The sequence below is a fragment of the Austrofundulus limnaeus genome, unplaced genomic scaffold (genome assembly GCF_001266775.1).
Source record: "Austrofundulus limnaeus strain Quisiro unplaced genomic scaffold, Austrofundulus_limnaeus-1.0 Scaffold19, whole genome shotgun sequence".
In the NCBI taxonomy this organism is placed as follows: domain Eukaryota; kingdom Metazoa; phylum Chordata; class Actinopteri; order Cyprinodontiformes; family Rivulidae; genus Austrofundulus; species Austrofundulus limnaeus.
The window spans coordinates 1956805-1978906 of record NW_013952421.1 but is presented as its reverse complement, the minus strand read 5'-3'; the positions used below and the strand labels follow the sequence as shown (position 1 = coordinate 1978906).

The 22102-nt window shown below is 38.2% G+C and overlaps 2 protein-coding genes across 2 annotated transcripts in view; one reads left to right on the top strand and one right to left on the bottom strand.

Moving 5' to 3' along the window:
- Positions 1-18626, top strand: part of LOC106514330 (RNA polymerase II elongation factor ELL) — a gene marked incomplete in the record, with an annotated part of 34815 nt that extends 16189 nt beyond the window's left edge. Inside the window, 10 exon segments of the mRNA XM_014003540.1 lie at positions 2316-2443; positions 3858-4012; positions 6697-6938; positions 7529-7653; positions 10250-10364; positions 11875-12331; positions 12732-12801; positions 13520-13691; positions 13816-13860; positions 15066-18626. Of these exon segments, the coding sequence (XP_013858994.1) occupies positions 2316-2443; positions 3858-4012; positions 6697-6938; positions 7529-7653; positions 10250-10364; positions 11875-12331; positions 12732-12801; positions 13520-13691; positions 13816-13860; positions 15066-15176 (1620 nt within the window).
- Positions 17718-21951, bottom strand: pex11a (peroxisomal biogenesis factor 11 alpha). The gene is made up of 3 exons (XM_014003541.1): positions 21696-21951; positions 21504-21619; positions 17718-19899 (listed from the first exon to the last, which is right to left on the bottom strand). Exons 1-3 carry the CDS (start codon positions 21749-21751, stop codon positions 19331-19333), a joined length of 741 nt encoding a protein of 246 aa, XP_013858995.1. The 5' UTR covers positions 21752-21951; the 3' UTR covers positions 17718-19330.
- Between the last annotated feature and the right edge of the window lie 151 nt (positions 21952-22102).

Here is a 22102-nt window from a genome sequence, read left to right as displayed (position 1 = left end):
GGTCTGGGCCTCCCTTCTGAAGCTGCTGCCCCCGCGACCCGACCCCGGATAGGCGGAAGAAAATGGATGGATGGATGGATGGATGGACCATCCAATTATAGGTTGGCTCAATACAGTTATGTCTGGATATAAATCCAGTAAAAGTGAATAAAGTCAAATTTTACAAAAATATAAAAATTGTCCAGCATAAACACCTAACAAATGGGACTGACTAACACCATCAACATTCAGTGTTGGCTTAATAACTTTATTTACTTCCATTACCTCAAAACTAAAAAGCAAAGAAAAGCAGGAGCTCCACAGTCTATTTTCCTTTCCACTTGTGATAATTAAGGACCACCTTACGTTTCCCTCTTATTAGAAAGTCATTTGATATTTTTCTTTTTAATTATGAGAAAAAGTATGGGAGAGAAAATAATGTTTGTGCATGCCATCTACCTCAATTTGTGGCTTACTAAAAAGGATTTTGTGTGAATATACTTACTTTTGTACTATTATAGTAACTATTATTCTTTCTTACTATACTAATTTTACATAATATACTAATGTTCAGACTTTCTGCAGAACCAATCCAGCTGGCTTCCATCCAACAGATCAAACTATTCAGATTCAGGTTATTCAGGTTTAGTGAAGCACGTGTTTTCCCCTTTTATGTCTGCATTTATGATCCTGAGATTATCTAAAAGGGAATCAGAAGCTGGGAATTAATGGGTTAAATGACATATGGTTATTATGCTTGGAAAAAGAAATTGTGAATAAAGTGTGTGTGTGTGGGGGGGGGGGGGGGGGTGACCTCTGAACAGTCTGACCTGAGTGACATTGATTAGAATTAGAATGTGAAGTGTGCTCGGTGGTGACAGGCAAATCCAATGCATGTCTGGTGGGGGAGATGTTGCTACCATCGACTGAATTGTGGGACGTGGTGGCACTATTGCAATGCTAAATGTGCAAAAACTTTCATCTCATCACTTTGCTTTTATTTGCATTCACTCTCATTTTAAACTCTTGAGAATACTTTTTTTCCCCTCGTGTTGTTGATCATTCCCAATTGGCAGAAAAGCCACAGAAGACACGCATGTGACTCTGCTGCACCACATTATGCTAACAGTCTGACATAAATAGGTCAAAATTAATGGTCAGCTGTGTCTTAAGAGTCTCCAGCCGTGTGGGCTGCTTTGTGTTGACATGGGTGGACTTGTGCACACGAAGGAAAGCTGGAGGCAGATGGGGGTAGGGTGAATGGCATGCACTGGGTTTCAGGGGAAGGAGGGGTGTCGAGAAATGGGGTTGTTCACTGGTTCTATGGTAAGGGGGGAATGTAAAAAAAAAAGCTGCTTATGGTTTTGCTGCATGACTGGGCATTTGTGACAGTTAGTCCCAGCTGTCACATCTGCCAGGGGCACTGTTCTGTCAAACACAAGGCTTATAATCAATCACTTACAACCATTAGCAAACAGTCCACCCATCTAAAACAAATGAATGCATAGGTATGAGATATACCATTAATAGGGAAGAAGTTTAAAAAAGTACAAAAGACTGCTTTATATAAATCTGGGACACTCTGTTGACAAAAGCACTAAACTGTCCATTTTCAGACTGAGACACAGCTGCAGGCAGTGTAGAGGAAAGTTGCTACAAAATATAGTTTAAAGGACATTTTACCTGGAGGTTAATGACTTTCTATGTTGAACTATCCTTTTAGTGKAAGTGGGTTTTCAGGTCATTTTATGTAACAGCTATCCAACAGAGATAGACTTTGCGCTGTTGGCTTGTTTGCTGGGAGGGAGGGATGGGTACTTTGTGGCAGAAGAAATTAAAAACCCAAGCAAGGAAGCCGTCCTTTGTGTTTTTTGTTGTGTTTTTGCCCTTCAGACAGTATCCTGTCATGGCTGAACCATAGGTCGTCTTTCTCGACCTGGGAGGTGCCATGTAGCTTTAATGACGTGCCCGCATGACAGATTATTTAGGTCATGTTTACTGCACAGATGAGCATAAAAACATGTAATGGTTGCACTCATGGGTTTCAGTCGTCATTTTACTTGTTGCTGTTTTTTTTAAGATTACATTCATTTGTTTCAGCTTCTGGGAGTGATAAGTACGCCTATTACATAACTCGCCACTCAAAACAGCAAGATAAGTTCAGGCCTATCAGAGAACACTGTAAACTGTTAAATGTTAAATATTAACATGTCATGGCTGTGGTTCACACAACTAGTTTAATGCATTGTCTTTTTTTTCTTTAGACTTTTATTATATAAATATAATTTACCAGCATCATAGTCTTTGTTTTACATGTCTGTGTTTGCCTCCTGTAGTATGTAAAGATCCCAGTGCCAATCCCCGAGTCTCCAGAGGGATTCAGAGTCTTCTCATTTTACCTGTCCAGTGACAGCAAAGACAAGCCTCAGTCCAGCTTCGACTGCATTCACCAGTACGTCTCAGGGTAAGCAGCGCATACTTTCCACTGTTGACCACAAATGGAATGTGAAGTAAATCTGGTGTCAGTCTGAGACCAAACACTGATCTCTCCCTTCAACTTCACAACAATAGACAGTGTTCAGGCCACGTTTAACCACAATAGTACTTATAGACTGCCATACTACAAGGAAACGAATATGTTTTTGGGACTTTAATGTCAAAAAGTTGATTAAGAGATAACATTATAAGTAAGTTTTTAACCTCAATAACCATAGATACCTTTGTAAAAGAGTTGGGCCAAAACCCATTTACCTATTGTTGCCTTTACCTCTGTCCATAGTTTTAAGTCACAAATGGTAGCAGATAAATGTCCCACTGCTTCATGTGACACTCCTTAAAGAAGCTGATACTAGGGATGAACTGATATGAAAATTTTAGCCGATATTGATGTCCGATATAATTATTGCCATTATGGCCGATTACCAAAATTTACCGATATTACACAAACACACATATTACATTATACATATACGCACAAACACATTTGGGTCTTTTCTTGATGCCGTAAATAAACAACCAGACCTCTTACATGGCTCCCTACTTCTGTTATTCCTGGCTATGCAGCGTCATTATCACTATCRTGATCAAACAGATGCTGCTCATCCAACCATCTCCCATCCCAAAACAGAAACACAAAGCTAAAACGTGAGAAATCAATATCGGATGTTAATATYGATACCGATATTCAAAAAAAATGACCAATGTYGGCCAATACCGATATGAATGCCAATATATTGTGCATCCCTAGTTGATACACATCAATTATCGTTTTCTTTTATATAAACAAATGTGATGTCAGTATGCAGATGTAAAAGTTATCAAGCCTTCAACAGATGTCGGCATGTMCAAAAATTTTGTAATACAACAAAATAAATTAAGCCAGGTTTTTGAGACAAAAATGTAAGACTATTTTTGTCTTTTTTTAATGTTCATAAAAGATAATTAACAATAATACCAAACATAATTCTTTGAAATAGATTAAAGTAGACATTAGAGTGGTTGTTGTGCCAGTAACCATTTTAAACAGAGAAAGCACTTACATTTGAACACAGTAAATCACAAGTTATTTTATTACAAGAATAGGAGTAAAATAACCTTAAAGTAGTATTTACTGTCCAGCTACTAGTTGACCAACGTTCATGAGAGAGCTTCCATAATGTCTTGTGATGGCAAAATTGTATATTTTCTTGCATATGTGAGTCTCCAGCTCAACTCCACAGCCACAACCCAAAGAGATGCCACCTTTAGGTTTAACTACATGTGGTCACAGAATCTGTTCTAACACGCAAGAGGTGACAACATAAGAACCACTTCTGTTGTTTCAGATAATGTTGAGTTAACTGAACTGAGCCACTCAAAAGTCTTCCTCTCATACGCAGGGAGGGCAGGGATCAACTGGAGAGCCAGGGCAGCATTCAAGACAAGATTATCGTTTGTGCCACGGATGATTCCTACCAAACGACACGGGAGCGCATGTCTCAGGTGGAGAAGGACATCTGGAGCCGCACAGCGATTGAGATCAAACCAGGGCCAAGTAAGTCTTTACCACAAGGGATGGATGGATGGATGGCATAACATTTAAGCATATTAAATACAGATAAACAAGGAAGTATTAAATGCTCAGAAAGCTTTTGTCTCTCTCGATTTCCTCCTGCTGACCAAATGGTATGAAAGTTGTCACAAAACTGATCAAATAACTTCATTGCAACTTTTCACATCTTGAAATGTTGCTTTCATTTTGACCAGAATGCTCAAACATGTCACCAGTTCACCTTCCAGCACCGTTAATGTGAACTAATTTGCCAAAACCCTGCACAAACAGGTCTCGTGTTGATGAGGTTTTGGCAAAAATATACTGACTGAAAATTAATTATTTCAATTTGTTTAAACATTATTTTTTAAACTAAACTAATTAAATCTGGAATGATCTGCATCTTATCTGAAGAAGCTCCATTTTACATTTATACATATTTAATCACTTCTTTCTCTCAACTGAAGCTTGGATTTTCAACTTCAATGCTGTAAAAACTGGCTGTGCTGGATCGCTATGAATGATTTTTCTCGACGTTTATTGACAYGATGATATGTATTTCTCGTGACTAATTGGTTCCATTTATTAAAGGAAACTTTTTATCCAGAAAGATATTACAGCGTAATCTTTAGAGGTGGTCTAAAAGCCAGCTGCTACCCATTACTTGCCTTGCTCTGCTGCAGTTAAAAGTCTCTATGAGGTTTTAAAAAAATGTTTGAAAAGACATGAGAATTCCTGGTTGAACGCTCAGAGTTATAGGGTTTCCTCTTTTATTCAAACATGTCTTCTCATGCACGTAAAGATCCGAGACTTCTTCTCTAGGGAGGGAAAAAAATGGGTCATGACTCACAGCGCGAGCCACATGCCGTGGAGAGAGCACAGTTGTTTTGTGGTAACTTTCCATCTTTTTATGGTACAGTAATGATATACTTATCAAAAAAAAGGAAAATAGAAAAAAATGCACCAACTCGCAATTACAGGCTGCACGAGAAAAAATGTACACAATTTAGATAATCGTGTGTGATTTTAAAGTTCGGTGGAATCCAGCAGGARAGAGGAGTTGACAACGAAGCAGAATAAATTTGTGCACACCTGGTGTTGGACATGTCTGACGATTTTATTATTATTTATTTTTTATCAAAAACAAAATCTGTAAGATGCTGCTTACAGGTGGTGCATTTAATGTTCAACCATTACTCATAAAAAAAACATCCACAACACAGTAAATCACAACAGTTATTGTAGGTCGGCCTGGAAAGTACCACAAAAGACTAGGTTGAAACTGTTAAAAATACCCTCAGGCTGCTTTAGTTTATGACTGTGACATAGTGGCACTAGTCCCGGCATGTTTGAAATGTTGCAGTGCGGGTTGTTTCTGTGCCAGAATAAATTGGCTAAAAATACTTCAAGGACCTGATTCAAGGTAAAAGTTAAAAGATAACTATACGCTCTTCATTAAAACCCACATTCTTACTGTATTTGGCTAAAACTGTATTATTCAGTGAGGTCTAACACCTACCAAGTTGTATGGGACAATCTTTAACCAACTCCAAACTGAAGTATTTCAGACATTTGTGACGAGATTAAACCTGCAGGTATCAATAAGAACTGACTAACCGGGTCCGTCTGAATCGGTTCTACAACTAGATGATTATTTCTCCACTCTTCTGTTTACATAAGAGCAGACAAACCTGCTATCTCCCCGTTACACAAGCGACGGCAGCACTGCCACTGCACGTGTGTGGTGAGAAGTGCACGAGCACCGTGTTTGTGCACAAAAACTGCTCCCTCAGATTGAGCCATAGTTGCAGTCTTATCAGCAGAGCTTGCATAAAGTTGACTGCATGACAAGAAAGTGATATAATGATAATAATGAAACACTTTGTCTGGCTATATCTCATGTGTAGGCATGTCTTTCAAAATGAGGGTGTGATTTGTAAATCTGCCCTGAGGACTGGATTTGGATTACGTTGGAGGTTATTTTACAGGAGATATTTTTTTAAAGCAGCCTATATTAAAAGCTGTCATTCTTGTAGGAATGTGTATTTCCCATAGTTGGTTGTTTGGTTCTAAAAGTTAATCAGATGTAGACATAAATTCAAAGAATTATAGGGTTCAAAGTAGCTGGTCCAGTTGTACTGGGAAGTTAGAATTTCCCACTTACCAGTCATAAATTTAAACTGGAACACCCCCTCCACTGGGAATTTCCTGTCAGACAGTCTGCAGCAATGTTTCAGGTCAGATATTGGAAATTCACGCTACAGGATTTCAGCGACGTCTTCCTCCCGTCTAACCCTGTGTAGATAGTCTGATGTGGGTCAGCTGTCTTCTGTCTAAAACTAATGTGAAATTGTTCTACTTAACAGAACAGATTAGGCACACTCTTTTTAGACGATTTTAAGATATTTTTATTGTTTAATAATTTTTTTGTGCAAAATTTATTTTTCTTCTGTAACTTTTATGTCATGTGATCCAAGTCATGTTTGAAGAGCAGATAAAGTCAAACACCAGTTCTTGAGATATTTTTAAACTCTTGGTAACTTGTTCATATAATAATATGTATCCTGAAGTTTTCATACATTTGGTACTGTGATTATATCTACTATATTATTAAAATTACATTTGAAGATAGATGGTCAGACCCCTACTTTTACGAAATAGCCTCCTACATCTACGTCTTTTTTTAGGTAAATGTGTAAAGGTCCAGAGGAAACCAGGCATGGTGCTGAGCTCTGACAGCACCAACAAGCACTCCCCCAGCAACAAGAGGACCCTGCTCCCCAGCCCTGTTGCACATCGATCCTTAAAGGATCGCATCATTCATCTCCTGGCCCTAAAGCCCTACAGAAAACCAGAAGTGCTCCTGTGGCTGGAGAGGGAGCGGGCGAGCCCAAAGGACAAGGCTGATCTGGCCTCGGTACTAGATGAGGTGGGAGTCTGCAAACACATTACCAGCTAATAAAAACGTACATAATGCAGTTAGTTACAAATAAAATGGAAGGCAAATTCAGATTTAGCTGACTAATTTAGTAATGTGGTTTAGTTTTCTGCTGCTCCTAGTGATCAAACAAGTCACGTGCAGCTGAAAAGTCTGCTATAAAAAGGTAAGGCCAGTTAGGCGTATTTTAGGCATGTTTCCTGTGTTCACAATGTCTGAGTGTCCCACTGCACTCATCAAGTGGGAGCTTGTGCAATCACTGGTAACTGTAATTAGGTTTGTGCTTTGATTATCTTTGGATGAGAAGATTGTGCTTTGACAGTAGAGAGGTGGGGCGACTCCAGCTGGGATCAGACTCGCAGAACCAAAAGTTGTTTAGGTTTTTGTTTGTTTGTTTTGGTTTGGTCAAATTTGAAGCATTTGGTTAAAAGTTTKTAAAGTGGGAAGTTTAACTATTCACAGGACCTTACAGAGCCAGCTTAGCAGGATTCTGGTGCTTTTACTGCTTCAAATGACATTTTATTTTTATTTTTATTTTTTTGTAGAATTTTGACCATTTTGTGGACCTGTTGGTTTTTCAGGTTGGTAAACAGAATCCTAAAGACCACAGCTATTCTTTGAAGGATGAACTCTACAGACACGTCCAGAGAGACTGGCCTGGATATCTAGAAGAGGAGAAGCAACTTATCCACAGGCTGCTGATGAGGTAAGATTTAAGTTAGCCTTTTTCCCTCCGCTGAATGATTTAAAAATGCTAAAAGTCACTGTGCATACGTTTTAAAATATTTGTTATAAGCTGTGTTTTGAAAATTATTTGTTTTTTCCAGTAAATGAGTTGACATGTTTGTTTAGTCTACATGAATATGGGCAGACCACCAACAACTGGGTAACATTTTACATTTGATTAAAACGGAATCAAGAACAAACAAATAGCATCTCAAAGGTTTACAGCTTAACATTTATATTTTTTAAAGGCACAGTGTGTAGGATTTTGTCAATTCTTTTAGACGAAATTGAGATAATTACTAATGACAATAATAAAAAACATGTCTAATCATTGCAGACAAAGACCTTGTTTTATTATTTTTACCTTATAAAAAGCTGTTTATATCTCCATGGTCGCGGGTCTCYACTACAGGCAGCCGCCATCTTGCACCGCCATCTTGTCTACGAAGGCTCATAAAGGACAAACTGCGGTGGCAGCATCAAAAACGGTTTTAGTTGTAATACTATAAATGTAATATTTGTTGTCTGTCATTGTAGCTGGGATAATTTTACTTATTAAAGCTCATAATCTTACCACTTGAAACATCACTGGTCCTGAAGCTGCTGGTAGACATCGCGGTTGGAATTATCAAAGGTTTTTGACACCTGAGAGACACCGTAGCAACTCCTTTGTGTTTGGAAGCAGGGGTGGAGGTGGGGGGAGGACCAGGGAGGAGGATTCAACCACTCAACCACTAGATGTCGCTGAAAACAACAAATCCTACACATTGTGCCTTTAAATAAAAGGTATAAGTCACAGGTTCTGTTAAAAGGTTGTTAGTGGTGGTGCTAATCAGCTAATAGCTAATAACAGAATCTTTTTTTAGCGTATTAGTCTTTTCAAAACTTAGAAAATCATTAATGGAACAATTAGCTTCTGTTAAATTACAAGTAGGTTTTGCCAACTTAAGTTCACTAACAGCTAACTAACAAACTACCATCAACAGGTTTGTSTCAGTCCCACGAGCCTTCAGCTCGAAGGAGACAAAGATGTATGACACAGACTGAGGGTCATCTTAGTGATTAGCTGTTAGCTTCTGCTAATTTATTTATTTTAACATGTGAAGCTATACGTTTAGTTAATGGATAATGAGTTAGCAAAGCTAACATTTTGGTTAATTGTGCCCACCACTGGATATTAGTTGTTTCAGCAACTTCAGTTTGGAGAAATAGTTAAAATTAGACCAGCCTGATGAGCTAACAGTCTGAGTGAGGCCTAGATCATAAAGTAATGCTGCCGTCTTAAAATACCCCCGTTCTTAAAAATAATCAAAAATTGTATCTTTATTTTAGCAGAATTATTTAAATGTTACAGCTGCAAACAACCACAGGATTCTATGTCATTAGCAATGATAATGGAGTTCACATTAACCTTGATTAATATTATTTAGATTAAAGGTGTTTTAAGACAGCAGCAAYCCAKGTTGTTCTTACCCTCACTCTATTAGCTTCTCAGTCCAGTCAAAATACATTTTACTTAATTATGCAGAAAACAGAAGTTGGTGCCTCTTCTTTTTTATAGAACATTGTGCGAAAGCATTTATACACATATTTCTCAAACCCTCTGGACAAGAACCTTTTAAGCTCTTTTAGCCTGTTAAAGCCCTCTTGAAGTAGCTCATGCAAAGACGACGGAGGGATTGTGGCAACATTAACACAAAAGAACAATTTCATCATTTGGAACACTGCTGGGATCATTTTAAAGCAGATCTTCTAAAGGAGTGCTGCTCTCCTCTGCTGATTCTCCTAATTGACACATCAAAGCAGGAGGAGAATATTCTGCTGCACTGCCTTGCCAAATGGCAGGAGTTGCAAGGCTGAGCTTTTCAGCGTGACCTTCTGTGCCTCGTATGGTTCCTCTGCCTGCCAGTAAATATGTAAGCCATGTGCTTCACTACAATTTTGGAAGAAGTGCAAGTCCTGCTGGCAGATTTCTTGCCCCCACCCCATGTCGAGTGCTAAAAGCTCAAAACTGTACTGATCCAATTATTTGCCAAACACAATAAAGAAGCGGTTGCCAGGAAATGCTTCAAACTATAAAGATATTGCTACTGGTTGTTTCGTTTAGTTTCTCCTTTTGATGTTATTTTTAGAGCTTCTGGTAGTGCTGTGGGTTGGTATTTGATGATTATGCAGTTAATTATCTTTGTAAATATGATTAAAAGAGTTTAAGTTCCTGGCAGAGGGTGACTCTTTGTAATGGCATCTGTTTGAGGAAGGTGCAGTTTAGCAGAAGAATGGGTTTGGCCACGCAGAGGTTAAAGCTGCTGCTTTTGTTCAAACCAGTAAACTGCTCGTTTTTAGAAGCTGCCTGCTGTGAATTTTTACTTTGACCGTTGCTTACTTCTCTGGGAGAGGAAAAAAAACCTCATATTTTTTCGCAACAGAAATTGCTCATCCTGTTGCACATAGATCTGCCAACGTGAGCTCTGTGACCGCACGACTGACATACTGCCTCTTCCTGTTTGGCTTCACGGGTCATTTACCTTAAAGTCTGTGTCTTAACTGAAGGTGCTGTCCTCTAAATCTTTCCCCAGGAAACGTCAGCCGCTCCACAGTAGCCAGTTAAAGAGCCCGCAGTCCAACCATTCATTCCACAAAACACTTGGCGACTCTCCGTCACGACTCAGCCCGGCCAAGAACCTCTCAGTGGTAATTATTCAACTGCACTTCTACTAGTTCCTCTTTTTCTTCAAAATTGAAGTTGAGGTATTTCGTCGTCTTCATTTGCATTTGTTGACTATTTTTTGTTTCTCTTTGTGTAGCTTGAGTGTATACAGCTCGCACTGCTTGCTCCAATCAGAATATAAAGATCGGCATCACGTCTGTCATTTACAGTAAATATGAAACAGAATAAGTTAAACACTGAGCCAAGTTCAGATCACGTGATTTTTAGTGTCATCCCAATGTGTTCCACACATTTTGTGATCCGCTTCAGTGGATTCACGAGTCAGCATGAGGAGGAAGATTTTTATCTAGGCCTAACCCCCAACTCGCCTGCATGATCTTTATCAGGAAGTTACAGCCGTCGTGCTTAAAGGTTTCTCTACCATGACACAAGTAGCTCCTGAAGATTTTATCTGTTCTCATCTGGTTAAAAGTCGACTGACACTTTATTTCTTGAATCGGTTGTAGTCTTCCTCTACAAGAAATGTCCACTTTGTTCAGCCTGATTTTAGTAATGCTGGTTGTATGACCAGTCCTGTTGGGACACGAGGGAGGAATAGAAAGGAGAGAAAAATCCCAACACTTCTTTTCTTGAGCTTTTGTTCACTGCAGCTAATCACTCCCATGCCTCAGATTTTCCCCAAAATATTAAGTTTCTCAGAGAGTCTTGCAAATTTCGCCCTTCAAGCTTTCACATGAAACACATGAGGACTGTCTTTATACCTTTAGATCTGAATAAGTTGTTTGCAACTTTAAATTTTTTGGAAATATCACATTTAACAATATGAGGCAAAATGCACATTTTTAGCCTTTAAATTTAGTTTAGTTGCTTACTTGGATTCTCTAGGAGTTCAGAAAAGTTCAGTTTGCTCCCTGCAAACATACCTTTATATTCTGGTTGGGATATATTTTTCAGCCTGTTCAGTTTTCTCTATTTTCTGTCATGTTTTCTGAACTATTACGTCACAGAATTTGCGACAGAACAGCCAAATAAGGCCAGGACTTGCAAACTACAGGGTTCCCGTGGAGCCTTAAAAAGTCTTAAAAGGCATTGAATTCATCAATCCAAAAATAAGGCCTTAATTAGCCTTAAAATATCTCAAGTCAATCTTTCAGAGGTCTTAAAAATGTTAACACATTGTAAATAGGATGACTGTATTTGTCTCAAATATTAAAATAATTGGTAACATTTATTTTTTTTTAAACAATTTACCAAATTTACCACGGCTAGTTGTTTTGCGTTAAAATTTGGGTAAAATTGTTTCGTTTTTTTTATATTTGTGTTTATTGTGACGTTAGTCTTAAATTTCCTTTCAAGTGGCATTAAAAAGCATTAAAAAGTCTTAAATTTAATTTGCCTTTAGCTGTAGGAACCCTGAACTACAATTTGGTCGTAAATGTTTAAAAAAGCAATTTCCTGTCTCGTCATGACTCTACAGGAAACTATCTATTTGTGACAGCTGTTCTGTGMTGTTTATTTTTTCCTTCACTCCAGAAACGCCCACTGACTTTAGAACCATCCAACATTCAGACCCCTAAAAAACAAAAGCTGTCCGGAGACCATTTGCCCCTGCAGTCACCTTCCCGTCCAGACTGTGGCACCAACGGAGCCCGCAGCTCTTTCAGTCACAAAAACTCCTGTGCCGAGATTAAATCTGATTTTGACAAAGCCAGCAGCCGTCTCCAGGGAAGCCCCGACGGTCTGTACTCGCCACACAAACTCAGCGCTTCATCTGCTTTCTCCAAGCTAGAGAGGACAGAACCAAGTCCCACTTCTCCCAGTCCCAAGTCCCCGCTCAACGACGCCTCCAGATGTGCCGAGCAGCAGCTCAGCAACGGCCAGCATAAAAAGAAAAAGTCCAAAAAACACAAAGACAAGGAACGGGATCGCTTAAAACCAGACTGGATAGAGACTAGTCCAGAGCTGAAGCAGAACCAAGAAAACATCAAAGGTAAATGTTCATGATTTAAGATCGTTTTTTTTTTCTTTTTAGATTGAAGAATCTGCTGTGTCATGAATAAGTATAATATCTGTGCATGACTTATAAAATCCTCCAGATTTAGTTGTTTCTGGAAGCCTTATTTTATATCCGATCATTAGAGAAGTTAGAGCTGTGACAGTCTGGGCCTCTGGTCTGTTGATGATTGACTGCAGAACAGATGGGTGACCTATGGTCAAGCGAGTCAGCAGGCAGCTTCACCTCCTGCTCATCTCGGCTGACGTCACGGCTCGCCTTGGACTCTTATCATCAAAGCCTGTTAGAACGTCTCAGTTGGCCTTGATATGACGGGCTCATTATCTTGTGTGTTGGCAGACCTTTTCTCTAACATCTGTKTGTGTGTTTCTGACAGCTACGGACCACGATGGAGAGAAAACACCTGTTAACCGAACCTCCGCAGAGGAACTGCCTGACTATTTAATGTAAGATTAAACATTTATATCATTCTAAACTRTCACTACGTCATTGGTCAGGGTCAGTTATTGTGGATGTGATCCATTACTGTCTAATCCTGGTCCTCCAGGGCCGCTATCCTACCTGTTTCCATTCTCCAACACACCTGATTCAGTGATTGAAGTTCCTCTTCAAGTTCTGCAGACACTTGTTAATCACATTTTCTTTCAAATCAGGTGTGTTAGAGCAGAGAAACTACTAAAATRGATGTCTCTAATCCTGTCTCGAGGGTCACTATCCTCCATATTTTAGGGGGGTTCTCTGCTCYRACACAACTGAYTTGAACTTACAYGATTAACAAGTCGCTGCAGAACTTGAAGARGTGATTCAAACACTGAATCAGGTGCGCTRGAGCAGGGAAACAAGTAAAACATGCAGGACAGTGACCCTCAAAGACCAGGATCGGACACCCCTGGTCCAAACCCACTGTTGAAACCAGGTTCTGGGCTCCAAATATTCATACAAACAGAGGAAAGTCAGACTCTTTAAAACAGGTCTTCCAGAGAAAAACAAACTCTTACAGCAGCGTGTTGTTGACTGATGTCAAACCCTTCCAATCTGCYGATGTGCACCTCCATCTAGTGGAAGAACTGGGAAACAACTTGGCAACCATCATTTTTTTATTTAATTTTTTTGTTTGTTTGTTTTACAAACAAAAATGAAAAGGGTAATGTTTTTCTTTTGCAGAAAATACGGCGCCATAACATCAGTGGAACAGCGCCAACAGTACAACGACGACTTCTGTGCCGAATACGACGAGTACAGAGCTCTGCACGACCGGATCGGAGCCATCACTGAGATGTTTGTTCAGTTGGGTTCAAAGATCAACACTCTCTCTCCGGGAACACAAGAGTACAAGGTACTGTCTGTGCTGCGAAGCTTCTTCGTTTAGCAAAGCTTTAAAGTAAAATAAATAAATAAATAAATAAATTGAGCTAATACTCTGTTGCACAGTAACGTTTGTCTCTTGTGTTTTTTGTCAGCTCATGGAGGAACAGATACAACAGAAGTACAGAAAATATAAGAAAGTAAGATTTGTTTAAAATTTATTTCATTTTAATTTATCACTCAGCCTCAGACAGAAGCTTGTTTTCAAAAACTACTTAGACTACTGCATATTTAAATATTCTCTGTACATGTAGCAGTAACAAATGTAACTGGTTTAAATAAAGTCAACATGTCAGTACGATGGACACACAACAGTTTGCAATAAAAGCATGGTTCATATTTTTAGGTGTGGTTCTGTATAAAGATTACCATAGTTWATATCTTATCTTGTAGCTCTTTGAAAGACTTCAGTTTAAAATTTTCATTTTTACCAGACTGATGAGTAAATGGCTAGTYGGTGCTCCATAAACATTTACATTACCCTCATTGTCACATTACACCACTTGTGTCAAACTCAAGGCCTGCGGGCCAGATCTGTCCCTCGTTACCATTTTATCCTGTCACAAAGGGAATACTTTAAATGTAAGGTTTCCCTTTTTGTCACTGAATTTTCAGCTGGCCAACTTTCAAGCCAAGAAAAGTTTTGATTTAGTTGTGAAAAGAGCAACAAAGAATCCACTATGATAATCTTGATCTGTATTATTTTCTTATATTAGTCAAGTAAGTGGATTTTTAGCGAGGGTGTTCTTTTTAACTGAATTGCTGTATTGGGATCATATTTATATTTAAGACATAATAAAATTTAAGCTTATATTAATGCTAATGTGTCTAAATGTAATCATTTTTCTTTGTTCAGTAGATTATGTATGTTCTAAACACCACATAATTTATAATTTGAAAAAAGGCCATTTGTATTTCTAAAATAATAATTAATACAGTGCTACAGTTAGCTGCTACTGCAACTATTTGAAGTTACAAATAATCACAAAATTCAAAGCAAAATTGTGAAAAATTAAAAGCAATGTGGAAGTGTGTAAAGACCTGATTCTGTTTAAGACAGCCATCATCCACTTTGGTCTTGGTCGTATTTGGATTAGCCATTAGCTCATTGGTCCAAATAAAACTACTATATTATTTTATCAAGTGGGTTTTCAAAGAGCCGTTTTTCACCAGGCAAGATTTTTATTTGATCATAACTTATATCCAGAGCCGCACTTCAAAGATCTGATTTATCACATGAAAATGAGGCTCCTTTGAACCTATAATCAGAAATGTACRACCTGTTTTTGATCTTCTTTCCTGAAACCGCTCTACAGCTTTCTTTTCTTTTCTTTCTGTTCTCTAGAAGTTTCCTGGGTATCGAGAAGAGAAGAAGCGATGCGAGTATCTCCACACCAAACTGTCACATATCAAAGGCCTGATCACAGACTATGACCGAGCTCAGGGATGTTCCTAGTAACTGCCCCTCCCCTCAATAGGGACTTAACTGGACCAAAAGAAAGACTCTTTAAGTGGACCCAAGGACTGCCCAGCTGGATTCAGAAGTTGCTGAAACACTATTCACTTTACTCCTCAGAGTGTTATGAAATCAAGAAGCAAGGTTCTTTTTCTCTTTTTTTTTTCTTTTAGTGGGCTAAGACCACCAACTCGTGATCAAATGTTACCCTTTAAATGGATTTCAGAAGCCTTGATAGCTGTAGCTGGATTCTGTTCTGCTGTAAAAACGTGATTCTTCCTGCCAAACTGCGTCGTTTTGAAACTATATCCTTTACTGCCTTTCAACTTCAGAGGTTTGGTTTTTTAGTATTGAAGTGATGGTACAATCAAATTTAGGGATATACTAAAGATTTTGTATTTAAATACAAAAAGTGTTGTGTATTTGCTTCTTGCAGATAGAAAAATATATTCACTTGCATCAAATGTTCATTTCTTACACTAAGATCACATTTTGACTAAACTGTCATTTAACTAATCGATTTTTCTKTCTGATCCAAACAAAAAACATTTTTCTGCAGAACTAAGACCTGATCTGATACAAAATGTGCTCTAGAGTCCATAGTTTTAAACTAGGGCTGCACAATGCTAGGTAAGCAGGCGATTAGAATATTACAGAGAAATATTTTAACATTAAGAGATTAAGCTGAGGAATTCTGGAAATATTCCAAATTGGAAACTTTTCATTGGAATTATTTATGGTTATTTATGGGAATTACCTCCAATTTTGTTTTTGTATATTAAGTAAACCATATCAAAAACAAAACATAAACCTTTTATTTTAGGCAGATAAAATCATGGACAAAGTTGATGAGAAAAATAACCAGTGGTGGGCGTGGTTCCGCTAACAGCAGAACCGTTTGTTTAGCTTTGTCCATCACTACTCATTTATTAACCTACTTTGCATTTGATGGCATTAATGCATCACAAATTGTTGGAAAACACCTTTTTTTTACTTTATGCACACAATTCTAAATATAACTAAATAGTATTTAATAATTATTTTTGCCTTTGATTTTATCTGCATCAAAACAAATTGAATTTCAGTAAACAGCATTTCACAATAAAAGTATTTATAACTTGGAAGAAAACGTTTTACGCTCTCAGGTTTATCAGTTTTAGGATGTGATACAGAAATCTGCATTATGCTACTGTGTATTTTCACCCCAACTATATTTAAAATCTTTTAAAATTCCCATAAATTTTAATTTCAATGGAAAGTCCCGCTCCACATTCTCCTCACTCCTCAGCAGTTCTTATTGTGATACAGTACTTATATTTATCCTGCAGCCCTTTTTTTAGAGCTTCAATCAAAAGGCATATCACATCACTTAATGCTGTTGTCCTTTTTCATTTCTCAGAAATGTTGCCACAAATCGACCCTTCACAGATCTTTAAAACTCTGGTTTTAGGACAGTGCTGTGCACATTTCGCCACTTTCACCCACATGTAGCCTACAGCACCATGAGCTGCCTTTTTATGTTTTCATCTCTCAAGTCTTACAGGTTCAATCATTCCTTGTTTACATGTAGATAAAACGACAATTTATCCAACGTGCGTAAAGTTTAGAAAGCTCACAGTGTATTTATCTTGGTGACGATCAGAGTCACTGCAGATTTTAGTCCACTGATATTACTGTGGTTCAAGCCTTTAATGTCGGGGTTTCACTTCACTGAACGGTTTCATGTTATTCAGCTGAATGTGAAAGAAATGCCTTCTGGGTTAGAGAGGCTTTTAAATGAACGACAGGTATGCGTGTTTAATCACAGCCTGTCGTTTTATTTCACTCGTTAGAATAAGAAGTTTTATTTCTGTTTTCTCTGAGCGTTTGTGTCGGTGTAAACGGAAGAATGAAGGTGAAGTTTGCCTCGACGCGAATCGTCTATTTCTGTCGTCCCTAAAACGCTCCCGCTTTGTTGTCTCGTGAAGATTTCAGTTACTGTTGTGTAAAATCTGTCTTATCTGTGTTTCTTATTTTGTATTTCATTTTTATTTCAGTTGTAGCTTCAGTTTTTTTTGTCTTAATTTTATCTGATAATCAAGAATTGTACAGAAATTTCACTGGTTTTATCTGGCACCTCTATCAAACTGCAGAATCTTTGCACAACTCCATCTTTAAAAAAAAGCCTCTTTAATTCTGATAATTTCAAAGTACTCGGTTGGTTTTTAACCAGACCGTTTTCATCCTCAGAGCTCTGGTGTGTTTGAAGGATTTGAGTCGTGTTATATAAACTCGTCAAACAAATATTTATTAGCACTGACCACTGGAGAAACAAAAGGTGTTTAAAGTCGTAAAATTTGATTAAAAGCTCTATTCTTAAAGCTTTGGTGTGCCAAAAATAAAAAGTCAGTTTTAAATCTTAGAATTATTTTATGTAAAAAATAAAATAAAATATTGATTTTCAAAATAAAAGTGTCCTTCATGGATAAACATGAGAAAATGGACTGTAAGAATTAATTTAAATGTGGGTTTTGTTTTATATGTGAAAAGACATGAAGACGGTTCACTTAAATACTCTTATTTATTAGCATTTTGCATAGTTTATCATATAAAACAAGAAAGTCCTGAAATATATACTAATCAACATAAATATGACAAAACATTTCCACCACAAAACACTGAAGATAAAAGTAATTAATTTAACTTTGCATTTATTTTGAAACTAATATCATTGGTGACACTTCCTGAGGGGGAAAAAAGTTAAAATTATCACAGTGTGAGAGAGAAACGTATCGTTTGTGTAAAATGTGCTTCTTGAGAAACTACACCTTTTAAGCAAACTGCATTTAAGATTTTTTTCTTTTAATTGTTGCAGGAGCAAACTACTGACGGTGCCTTTTTCATTCAGAAAGCAGTGATTCATCACAACCATTAGCTTACTGAGAATAAAGATAAATAAAAACATACCAGCAGCATTTACAMATCTATAGTTTAACACTGTCGCCACTTCCTGAAACTACTTTTGTCTGAATAAAATCTAAAAACATTTAATTAGATCAGAACTCTGATAATTTAACATGTAGAATTAAGAGTTTTCTAAGACACWTGTTAAATGTTTTTTTAGCAATAGTCTGAATTTAATTTCAAACTCCAAGTAAAACTGCTTGAAACGCTTTGTTGGTTCTGAAAGAAACCACCAGAGGAAATGTGAAATCAAGCCCTTTGCCTCCAACTTATTTCTGCCTTTTCTTTACGTATTTATTGATTTTGTATGTTTGTGCTTTTCTGCATAGCGTTTCCTTCTCTTCGCAGTGAAAACTCAAGTATTGTGAAAGGGAACCATAACATATTGTATTTTTGCATATTTCCRACGATGGATGATGATTCACTGCGCCGTCCTCCAGGAAACGCTTTCAAAAACAAAGTGTATTATTGTCTCTGAAATCRAAAATAAAGCTCTTGATGAACTGATGACGGTGTTGTGTCCAGYAGAGGGCAGAGCTGCTGTTTCTGAAATGATCAGGCTTGTCGGGGTGCAAAGACATCCGTGAGTAAATCAAATCACAAAGAAAAACCAAGTCTTTTGAACTGGATTACACCAAGAGATGATGCTGAACATTTAATGTGTTTGAATCAAAAATGGAGGTTTTTAAATTCATCCACACCAAAGAATTGAATTTGTAAACAATACACAAAAAAACGGTGTCTTCAGATGTGCATAGATTCGTGTTCTCTTTCTTCTAAGTTAAAGCACATTAATCACAGTGGAAGTCCGGCTCATGCTTTTCATGCCAGAAAAAAAATACTTTTACCATTAATTCACTTTCCTGACATCTCGTTTTGGCTGAGAATCGATTCAGTTCTCATCAACTAAACTTTTAGCAGCATTTTATCGCAGAACAGGCAGCAGATTTCAAAACTGACCCTGACAAACTCTTGATGTTTTCAAATAAAAAATATACATATTTTTGATATCAGTAGCAAAGTGTTTGTTGTGAAAGTGCTGGTGGTTCAGAAGACAGGAATGTACGAAGGTTTAGTCTTGAATCTTATTTTCTAAAGACTTCTAAGTCAGCTGGTGATTCCTGGATTTGGTTCAGTGTAAAATGTGAAGATTGAAGGTTAATTCAACGTTCCCGTGATTAAATCGAGAATTAGTTGAACTCCACTCGTTTTCACGGTTTGAGCTTTAAAGCAGGACAGGCGAGCGTTACTATGCCGAGCAGCGAGGATATCAGCCCACAGAACCCAACCACTCCTGCGTTGGTCCTGTAAATCCCCAGCCTGTCTAAGGGAATGAACAGATCGCAGATGTTTTTCAGCGTGTCCAAAGCCACGGCCGGATTGGACCTCAGGGTTTCTAAAAGCAGGAAGACGAAAGCATCCAGCTCAGGAATGACGGCCTCGGCCACGTCGGGACTCTCGCCGACGTGCCGCCTCATTTTCTGCTTGAACTCCTCGTCCTTCCGCTTCTTCACCATCAGCTGGAGGACGACGTAAGCGTCTCGGACCAAGTTCATGGCCAGCGAGTAGAAGTAGCAGCGCGAGGCGTTCAGGCTCCAGCGCTCCTTGTCGATGGCGCGGAGGAGCCCGACGCTTCTGGCCCAAAGCAAGTTGTCGCAGACGAAGTAGAGGGCCCGGTTGAAGTTGGCCACGGTGAGGCAGAGGCAGAGCACTCGGTCAGAGAACTGCATGGTTTGTTTGGCAGCCATGATGGAGTGTGCTGCGTTTCCCAGCCTGAGCACTGACAGGAGGGAGCAACAAGGGTTATCAACGTGAGGAAGAACATACAATTCATCTGCAGAAAACAAGACTATTAGGCAAGCTTAGCATACTTTAGAGCAGGGGTGTCCAAGGTGTGGCCCCCCTGCACAGGTGTAGATGGAGATTTTCTATGTTTAATTACGGCAAAATTATCACAGAAGAAGTAAAATCTCCGTCCAATAAAGAATATTGGCAACGATGCCAATAATTTGTCTTTAAATAAAAAAGCTCTAAGCTTTTTCCACATCTATCTAGTGACTTCTACTTAAAAGCTGATTTTGCTGCCCTCCAATTCACTTTAATAAACTTATTAAATTTGTCTGAATACAGCAAGCATTTTTAACAAAAGAGTGACCTAAATCCTGATTTTAATGATCAGAATTAACTAAATTAGGTTATTTATTCCCCAATTAAAACAGAAAATTGCCAAATTTCTTTCAATAAGGGAATCCTGTAAAACACTTCTGGATCTAGATTAATTTACACGTCCATTTCCAGCAATAAATCTGACTACTTTATTTGTTTAATTTAAGTTTTCAATGCTTAGTTTATTGTTGAGCAGGTAAAGGGAAAAAAATTGGCCCTCAGGTCCTTCTGACTTTGATTTTGGCCCATGTGACAAAATGTTTGGACACCCCTGCTTTAGAGGATTCAAATTAGGTGTTGTGTGAGTTCGAAAACTACTCGGAAAGCATGCTGCAAATAAATAATGTTTCCACTTGCTGTCTCACAATAATCAAAGCAGGCAGACAAAAGCAGTGAGGCCGCTCGTCTGCAGCTCTGACGCAGAGGGGAGATCATTAAACGGTGCAACAATAGCAGCGTTCTGTTAGAAGGACATCTTGTTTTTTCTGCTTTAATCTGATGAATCTGTGTCAAAGTTCAAAATGTTTAACAATCCCATCCCCCCCCCCCCCCCCCCACGTGGAGTGATCTGTGATTTATTATGGTCAGTCTTATCAGTGCTACAACCAAAGCCTGTGCAAATAACACACATCCACAAACTGAAACAACCTAAAGGAAACAAAGCTACAAACCTAACTGAAGCAAAATGTAGCTTTATTACAGCTTACTGGTACATTTTTTTTAAAAAGTTGCAAAACTGTTCAAGAAAAGCTGCGAGACGGGCTGCTCCACATCATTCATCTTTCTCAGTTGTGCTTTTGTCATCATAACAGAAATTTGTGTCCATTCATGCAGAAAACAGAATTTCAGCTCCTCGTCAATCTTTACTTTTTGCCTTTCTCCTCCAAGATATTTCATACATTTTTACCAGAAGACAGTTTTACCTAGCTAAACTTTGCTAAGCTGAAATATAACAGTGAATATGGTTTATTTAACTTGAAATTTGTCATATTGTGTATGAGTGGTCTTAAGGCATTTTCTTCCCACCTAACGGTTCATCCTTTTAAAGAAGAAAGGTACTAAAAGATTATCTAAAGATAATAAATGATAAATAAATAATATTTCCCCTCTGTAAAACTTTTTTCCCCAGTATATAAAAACATACTTAGAACAGGCTAAAGGAAATGGTTAAACCATTAAATGGTTTGAGCATATAAAATGTTTTTAAAGTATACTCACGTTTTCGTCCAGAACTCATGTTTGTTTCCAGCTGTTTGAGTTTGGCCACAAGCTCTTTTCTTTCCGAGTTGTTCCGCAGTAAATAAATGGAAAGAGCACAGGCATACTGGGTCGCTCTGAGAAACAAAAACAGACAAATGAAGGCTGCGATTTTTTTTTTAACAGTAACAAACAAATTATCCAAAACCCCACCTGAATATACGGTCTCTTCCTTGACTTTGGTTGGTGAATTTCACCACGGCGTCCATGACTATTGCACCGAGTCAGACCAGGTTGTTCCACAGAGTTAATAATTAGCTTCGATGCTAGCTCAGGCGTTTCGGTGCGGAGCTTCTTTTCTCCGGTTTGTAAAACAAGTCCGGTCCTTGTGTTCAAGTCAGCACAGTGTCTGCAGTTCTCTACATGTTGTCACCAATAAAACAAAAAAGTATCTGAATTTGGAAACTTCCCCCCACGTGTCGTGTTGGGAGAAAAGTCAGGTAACTCATAACACCTGATAAGAAAACATTCTTGTTTCGCTACGACGAGTTTTGGCAACGGAACGAAAAGTCGGACGGAATTGGGGGACGGACCAGCGTCTTGTTATTAGTCGCTATGAC